The 8115-nt window shown below is 32.3% G+C and overlaps 2 protein-coding genes across 4 annotated transcripts; one reads left to right on the plus strand and one right to left on the minus strand.

The window, feature by feature from the left end:
* Positions 1–63: 63 nt before the first annotated feature.
* On the plus strand, positions 64–5542 carry LOC107362059 (transmembrane and coiled-coil domain-containing protein 4). Of its 3 annotated transcripts, XM_015929055.3 has the most exons (9): positions 105–457; positions 569–625; positions 1915–1982; positions 2075–2198; positions 2422–2621; positions 2847–4576; positions 4649–4806; positions 4895–5046; positions 5160–5542. In XM_015929055.3, exons 3-6 carry the CDS (start codon positions 1940–1942, stop codon positions 4496–4498), a joined length of 2019 nt encoding a protein of 672 aa, XP_015784541.1. In that variant the 5' UTR covers positions 105–457; positions 569–625; positions 1915–1939; the 3' UTR covers positions 4499–4576; positions 4649–4806; positions 4895–5046; positions 5160–5542. The 3 variants fall into 3 exon arrangements, with proteins under 3 accessions (XP_089122551.1, XP_015784541.1, XP_089122550.1); XM_089266425.1 differs by having other exon boundaries at positions 64–625; XM_089266424.1 differs by lacking the exons at positions 105–457; positions 569–625 and having other exon boundaries at positions 1583–1982.
* On the minus strand, positions 5384–7066 carry LOC107361591 (uncharacterized). Its single transcript, XM_015928425.3, has 2 exons — positions 6840–7066; positions 5384–6416 (listed from the first exon to the last, which is right to left on the minus strand). The coding sequence occupies exons 1-2, from the start codon at positions 6976–6978 to the stop codon at positions 5704–5706; spliced, it is 852 nt and encodes a 283-aa protein (XP_015783911.2). The 5' UTR covers positions 6979–7066; the 3' UTR covers positions 5384–5703.
* Between the last annotated feature and the right edge of the window lie 1049 nt (positions 7067–8115).

Here is an 8115-nt window from a genome sequence, read left to right on the forward strand (position 1 = left end):
TTAAACTTACGAACTCATTCAGAATGGTAATCATTTTGAATAATAGATGGCAACACTAATTGCACAAAACACCTGATTATTAATAAATAAATCAGCTTGATTAAACAGCTTTAAAGTAGCGGACTTTAACAAACATACGGTCGATCTAAACTCTTCTCAGTTTCTCTTTCTCAGTCTTTTTTATTCAGTTCCATCCTGAGCTTTAACCTTCTACGATGAAGATTGAAATGGAAAAAGTAAACTTCAAGTGATTGAAAGAAAAGTTGGATCAGATTCTGGTGTAGTGCAACCTAACATTCAATCATCTTTTAGTTTGGTGTTGACATGAATCAATAGTAAAAAAAGGATTTAAAGTGATTCTACACTAATTTAAATACCATGTATGTCATGTTTAACTGTTGAATATGGCTGAGGCAGTCATATCGGATATTTTTATGTGAAAATAAGTCAACATAAGGTAAGAGAAGAAAAGTGGAAACATTTGGACTCAAAAAGCAAAGACCGTTTAAAATTAGCCTACTCTTAGTTTATCAAAATTCATCAAAATTTTAAACATATTTTTCAATAGTGACACAACCTTGTTGTCTTTTTTCATCGGCTTCATCTCAAGAATCTAAATTATCAGGTACGTAATAATTGTTTTTATAGTCAGAAAAGATTGAAATAATTCTTGCCTAAAAAGTATGAAGCATTGTTTATCTTGTCAACCTGTAGCATCAGCAGTTTTTGTATAAAAAATTGTTCAGTTGATTCAATACAATTGGTTAATTGCAACGTCACCTTTGATTGTTTCCCAAAATCGACAAATTTGAGCCATTTTTCGATCATTAATATCATCGGAAATTACCCTAATTGCATGACAATCATTTCGTCAATGTTAAAATGTGTCTTTACTTTTCCCTTGTAAATGTTTTCATCATTGTCGTCACTGGAGTTGATTGTTAATCAATAAGTTCCACGAACAGTTCAATATAAACCTTGATTGACATCGAGGTTTTTTGTAACCATTACAACCATTTGGAAAAACACAAACACACAAAAAAAGAGTAAATTCTGGTTTTGTTGTTTCTCAAATGAGGACAAAATATACCGGATTTACTGATTGTTGACTTGAAAGATTTACAATTTACTTTTAAAGTAATCAAGCTAAAAGAGAAAGAGAAAAATAGAAAAATAAGATTCAATCAAGACTCACAAAAAACGTTAAGTTCTTAAGAAAGTTTGGTGTCATTTATCTTGGTTAATCAACCAGGAATGACAAAATATCCTCAAAATCTCATGCTTTTAATCATCACACATGGGATAGCAATACCTTTACTTTAGTCAACCTGTTGACAGTAGTCAAAGTATATTCCGGTTAAACCTGATTCTTGTTGATTGTTTTTGATTATTGTTCTCGATAATTTCAATTGTTGACCCTGAACACTATGATAATGAAATTTGAATTGAATTTTTAAGGTCATTCCAGCATAAACTCACCTCATTTGCTTACAATCATGAGTGATGTTATCGGAACCTTTTTATTCTTGATTGTAAATGAAAATAACTGAATGGAGGAAACAAAAGCTCTGACCAAATTGATGATACAATTACAAAGCAAGAACTAAATCTTCAAAGAGTAGATTTATTTGAACTCGATTAAACACTTTTCTTTGAGAAACATTATTATTTCAAATTGTGATTAGATAATAGCTCAACAATTGTTAATGCGCAAAGATAATGTTGCTGCTAATTTGAGTCAAAGAGTAGTCTTTGATTTCAGTGCTAAATGTAACTCTTTATTACCACAATCATCACTTTCAATCTATCTTTTCATTGAATTTTAATGATATTGTTAATAACTCAGCCTATTACTAATCATTATTAATATAGTCTTTATTGTTTCTATTTCCCATCATTGTTTTATTTGCTCAGTGCTTCAGCAATGTAATTTTATGCGATGGACGATACAGATGAAACATGTTCTAACTCTGGTTCACTCGGTAAGTTTGTACTTATATTTTGATGTTAACTTGATTTTTTTGTATTTAGTATCAATTTCGTTTAATCCTTCACTTTTCAACGTTTTTTACAGGATACAATTCATTATCGTCTCAAAGCGAACCATTAACCTCATTGATCAGTGATGCAGGAATTTATTCAGTTTGTGGCCTTACAGCTCTCGCTTTTTGCGAATTGTTTCCCGATGAATGGGACCAGTGAGTATCAAGGCTCGTCCTAAGTACCTATGTAAACCATGCATCTTAGGCCCATCCAAATACATTACTATTTTGAACGTCATTTATAGATGTATTACCATGGTTTATTTAAAGCACTTAACCAATTTTCAATTTCATTAATGGTTTAAGGACCAATTCTTATTGCTAAAGTCTTTTCTCAATCCATTAATCTGACTGTAATTTCCTCTCATTTATTACACAGACAATTTCGTGAAGATACTCTGGAATCGCTGATTAAACATATTGGTCTACCAATGCAAATTAAAAACTCGATGAATGCCCTTATGTCTGGTGAAGGAGGAGATATCAATGCATTTGCCAATTTGCTGAGAGAGGAAAAAATTTTACAAAAATCTTGCCTAAAAGTCATTGAAGAGTTGGTCCTTTTTTCAGTCAGAGAAGGTAAAACAATTTTCATTTCTATTGCTAATCATATTATGGCCATTTCATGTTTTTAATCAACTTTCACGATCTCTTTCTTTGCATTGCTTCAAGAAATGCATGGTAAGGTAAAGTGGCGTCTCTTTGCGCCAAGCTATTGAAATTTTCCCTTTGATATTTCTTATTTATGATTTAATATTCAAATCACACTGGTTTCTAATCAATTGTTTATTTTTTCATTTTTAGGAGTTTACGATGCTCGTATGCGAGTATTAGTACTTTATATTGCTAATATCCTTGGCGTCCCTGTTCAATTGGTTGAACTTTTTGAAGAATCATTGATTGAAATGTTGACCAACGATGTTCCACCAGAAAGTGAAGAAGATGCTAAAGAGAAAGTAAAAAGACGTCGTAATAAAAAGATTAAGAGATATTTCATGATTGGTTTAGCTGGTTTAGGTGGTGGAGCAATCATAGGATTAACTGGTGGTTTGGCTGCACCTTTTGTTGCCGCTGGAGCTGGAGCTATCATCGGAGGAGCAGGAGCTGCCGCACTTGGGTCAACAGCGGGTATTGCAGTAATTGGATCTCTTTTCGGAGTAGCGGGTGCAGGATTGACTGGTTACAAAATGAAGAAACGAGTTGGAGATATTGAAGAGTTTGCCTTCGACACTTTAACCTCTGGCCGTGAGCTGCACATAACAATAGCGGTATCAGGTTGGATCTCGGAAGAAGGGCCAAAAGCTTTCCAAGAACCTTGGAAATCGTTACAAAATACTCGTGAACAATATTGTATAAGATATGAATCGGCATTTTTATTGGAGCTTGGACGTGCTCTTGATTATTTTCTGGGTTTTGCTGTGAGTGTTGCTGCTCAGGAAGCTCTCAAATACACCATTCTTTCTGGAATCATGGCAGCCATTGCTTGGCCCACATCATTAGTTACTTTAGCTTCAGTTATTGATAATCCTTGGGGTGTCTGCATTAGACGTTCAGCCGAAGTGGGTAAACATCTTGCTGATATACTTATTTCTCGACAACAAGGACGTCGACCTGTCACCCTAATCGGCTTCAGTTTAGGAGCTCGAGTAATATTTTATTGTCTTCAAGAGTTGGCCACTCGCAAAGGCTCTGAGGGTATAATTGAGGACGTGATTCTACTTGGTGCACCAGTTGCTGGAAATGCTCAGCAATGGAAACAGTTTTCTCGAGTTGTCTCTGGTCGTGTGGTCAATGGTTATTGTCGTGGTGATTGGCTTTTAAAATTTCTTTATCGCACTTCAACTGCAACTCTGAAAATAGCTGGCTTAGGACCAGTTGATTGGAACAATCGACGAATGTGTAATATTGATTTGAGTGAAATTGTCTCTGGTCATATGGATTATTATAGGAAATTGTCTTCTGTATTAAAAGCCGTTGGTGTCCGAACAAGAGATCGGAATAAGAGAAAATCGGAAGCTCTTTACATGAAAAAATGTCTTTCCGATCTTCCAAATATCACCATCAACAATGGTTCAGTTCCTTACACAGATGAATCGATCGATCCTATTGATTTGATTAAATTTTTCCCCGAGATTCGTTTATCCATCTCAGAGCCTAATCTTCAATCAATTGGAAGGAAATTTAAAGTTGCAGCAAATGATGATTATACAAGTGATTACGAGTTGAATGTTTTTAGCAAAAAATCACTCCGACGACGCTCTAATTCAATGGAAAGTGTTTTTACTCATTCATACAGTCGTTCTTCTGGAATCGCCCTAACCCCATCATCAGCTGCTGATTATGATTTCACAAAAATGTCTGGGTCTCGTTCATTTAATCGCACATTTGACTCATTAGCAGAACAAGAGACTGAAAATAGTATTTCATCAAACCTATCGAATGAAGAACTATCTTGATTTGTAACCATTTTGCCAAAATATCGCAGCCTGTTTTAAAATGGATCTAATGATGAATTGTTCAAAAAAGCAAGAACTGTAAGTAATTTATATCTTTTTATTTGAAATTTCAAGAAACATTAACATTTCTTTTTATCCTCGTTTTTATAGAATCTTCAAGTTGGAAGATCTGAAATCTTTGATCAGATTAAAAGGTGGAGAGGCAAACTTGTAGCAACTAAATCAATTCATCACAAACAATGCAAAAATTGCCTGAGCATACATCATCGCTAGTCTTGGAATAAGCAAAGATTCGTTCTCTTGATCTAGTAAGTTTCTTTATTTCTCAACTCAAGTTATCATTTGATTGTTAATAAGAGTTTTTACTAATTTTTCATTTCTTTTTCTTTTCAATAGCTCTTTATGAAGAAACGAATTCAAGAAAATCTCATTGAATTAACTGACGTTTTCAAGCTCTTCATGTTAAGTATTATCACTAAACCTCATAAAAGTATCACGAATTTCGTCAGATATCAAACTCTGAACAATTAAATTTATCAAGGCTCATGGTAAGTATCATCATTAGTATTTAAGCCAATTGTGAATAAGCAATTCCATGAATTTACCTCGATCTTATCCATTAATCTTATTCTGTTTTGTTCTATTCTCTTATGTATTTTAGTTTGATTTACACACAAGATTAAGTTTATGGTCATTTACGGATTGATTAATCTGGTCGTATCGATAAGCACAATAGTGAAGATTCTGTCGCACAAATTTAAGTGATCTTATTTTCCTGGGACCAGGATTTTGATTAATTAGAAAGTTTCGAGTTAGCTTTCAATCTTATGGCGTCGGCGAAGCTCCATGGAAGATTTGGAAGCTTGAAATATTTTTGAACATTCATTTGGACCACATTTAAATGTATATTTTATTATAATTAATGAACTTGAAATAGTTTTGTAAGATAAAGATAAATCTCTGTATAAATGTGTAATGCAGCTTTAATAAGTGAAACTAATATTTGCAAATATTTCACCTTATTAAAACAACTATGGAAATTAATTTCAACTCAATCATTAGAAACCATTATTTTATTTTAAACATGTTGAATAAGGATTACGAGTTAACAAAAGGTTCGGTCTCACATAAGGTCACAAGGTAATAAAAGGTCTCATAATTGAAATATTCTGGTTATTCATTAAACCCAGACAGATTCACTGAATTCAGATTATTTTATAATCTTTCAATACAATAGTTGCATTCTTTTGGCTTTTAGTATCAACGAAAGAAGCAACAAAATAGTGACGAGAGTTGAGTTTTGGGAACGATGAAACAGTTTTCTTATCCAGTTCAACGATACCAGTAGGTCGATCGCTATTGCTGTACCAAATGTTACAGGTTTCTGATCTATACTTAAACAGTTCAAGATATTTCACGATCTTAACAAACTTTTCCATTTCATCAAAAGTTTCATCTTCAATCTTTGCAGGACATGTCTGACAGCTATTTGGACAAACTTTAAGCAAATCTGGTCCTTCAAATGTATATCCTCTATGTATTTTGCACATAAAATCACAAAACTCTTTTCTCTTCTTTATTTCATCTTCAGCTAACATCTTGAACTGTTTTCTCGATAGTTTAGGACTGTAAAAGTCGACTGATAATGGATCAACTTGAATTGTTTTAACTAAAACTGAATTATTATTTTGTTTCTCCATCAAAGTCAATGTAACAACATCTGTTTTATCAAATGCTGATTTTGAAGAACCACAAGAAGTTTCCATTTCCAAACTGATATTCTTTGTATAATCAGTGTTTTCCTTGAAATCATTGATTTCCGTTGGAAAAGTTCGAATTACTATTTGTTGGTCCAGAAGTTTATAACCGATCCAATGGGGAAGCCTCGACTTGAATGAAAAATGGTAATCGCTTTTTTCTGTCAATTGAAGAAAATACTTTTTATAAATTATCAGTTGGTTCAAGTAAAATGTCATCACATTGATTAGTAAAATAAATTACTCTTTTTTAAAATTCACCCAAAATTCAATTTCGAATTTCAGAAAATGGAATGTTTAATTACTATTCGAGATCCTGAGTTAAGTTTTAATAATAGATTTGAATGGGTTTAAGTTAGCAAATTAAAGATCAACTAGTAAAACCTCAAAAATAAATCGTTTACCTAATATTATGGTAATGAGGATAAAAAACAAAAAGGCTTACATGAAGACATATCATTGTTTAGAAATTAAATGACTCAAAAATAAATGAATCGATTTGGATTAATTGAAACACTTGTGAAGAGGAACTTTTTGCTTTGATTTGTAAATATAATACATTAGTATGTAAGATTAATGCTCACCAAAATGTTCCGAGAAAAACAAAGAAAACTCTGTCAATCGTATTGTTCCATTGTATGCACCGAATCCAGGTAAAATTTCAGCTGAACTGATGGATGAAAAAACAGAGAAAAGCATAAAGATATACAATTGGAAGTTCATTTTATATAATAATAACTAGAAATATTGATGATCCCTTTCGGTAATTCTGGATATTACCTTCAGAGTAAGCTTGAAAATGATTCAAATATTGAAACATCATTCAGTCAAAAGTAGTCAAACCTCTATCAGTCCCTTTTCTTGACCTTTGGGCCTCAGATTTTTCTTCAGATTATATTCACAAATGCAATGGACTTGTAAACTGGTGTAAGTAAAACTTTTAAGGTCAAGAACTGATAAGCTAAATACTTTAGATATTTCAAGACGGACTCGCTTTTAATATTTAATTCAATCTGTCAAGTGCACCAGCTATTACTGTGTTTGAAACAAAATTTTAATGATAACTGATGCTAATAGTTTCTACAAAAAAGTCCAATTTATTGTATTGAAATATATTAAAGTTTATATTAAAGATTTAAATTGTGTTCAATGGATTTTAAACTATTGATTTATCCAATTTTACTTTGTTTTGCACTTATTCGTCAATTGTCAGCCAGAGAAATTTACGATTCTCCTATTTCGAAGTTCCATTACTATTTGATTATCAAAAGCAGTTAATTTATTTAGTCAAGAATCAATCGGCTCCAGTTGTTCATGTACCTGTTGTGGTTGATTCAAAGCTGATTGATTTAGACATCAAATATGATCCAAACAATGTGAAGTTAAGCGATTTTCAGTAGTCAAAATGAATTCAAACCTTGTGCCATTGCATTTGCCTGTTGTGTTTATCGACGGATAACGTTTAACCACGAATATTCATCTTCATACGACAATTGAATGAAATTTAACAGAACAAAAACAGCGTACTCGTTTGTTCCGGCCACCCTAATATTTGTTGTCACATTGAAACATTTCAAGTCAATCTCTCTACCTCTTAGGTTTCTTACAGAATAATAGTAAAATTACAGAGCAAAAAATCACAAAAAGTCATTTTTTATCTAGAAAAATCAACTTTTTAAAGTCAAAACAAAGAGTAAAAATGCTTGCTTTGCTTTACAAAAACAATTAAACAAACATTATATTGATTCTTGAATTTTATTGGTCAGCATTTAAGTATAAATTCAAATGATTTTATAATCTTTCAATACAATAGTTGCGGTCTTTTGGGCTTTAGTATCAACGAAAGAAGCAACAAAATAG

The sequence above is a fragment of the Tetranychus urticae genome, chromosome 1 (assembly GCF_039701765.1).
Source record: "Tetranychus urticae isolate SD_2017Ah chromosome 1, NJAU_TeUrti_SD_1.0, whole genome shotgun sequence".
Taxonomy (NCBI): Eukaryota; Metazoa; Arthropoda; class Arachnida; order Trombidiformes; family Tetranychidae; genus Tetranychus; species Tetranychus urticae.

Bases quoted from the DNA above. Each gene is read 5' to 3' on its own strand.
- LOC107362059 (XM_089266425.1), top strand. From the start codon at position 1,940: ATGGACGATACAGATGAAACATGTTCTAACTCTGGTTCACTCG. The intron at 2,199-2,421 runs GTGAGTATCAAG...TTTATTACACAG, and splicing joins TTTCCCGATGAATGGGACCA to ACAATTTCGTGAAGATACTC. The intron at 2,622-2,846 runs GTAAAACAATTT...TTTCATTTTTAG, and splicing joins CCTTTTTTCAGTCAGAGAAG to GAGTTTACGATGCTCGTATG.
- LOC107361591 (XM_015928425.3), bottom strand. From the start codon at position 6,978: ATGAACTTCCAATTGTATATCTTTATGCTTTTCTCTGTTTTTTCATCC. The intron at 6,417-6,839 runs GTGAGCATTAAT...TTCAATTGACAG, and splicing joins GTTTTTCTCGGAACATTTTG to AAAAAAGCGATTACCATTTT.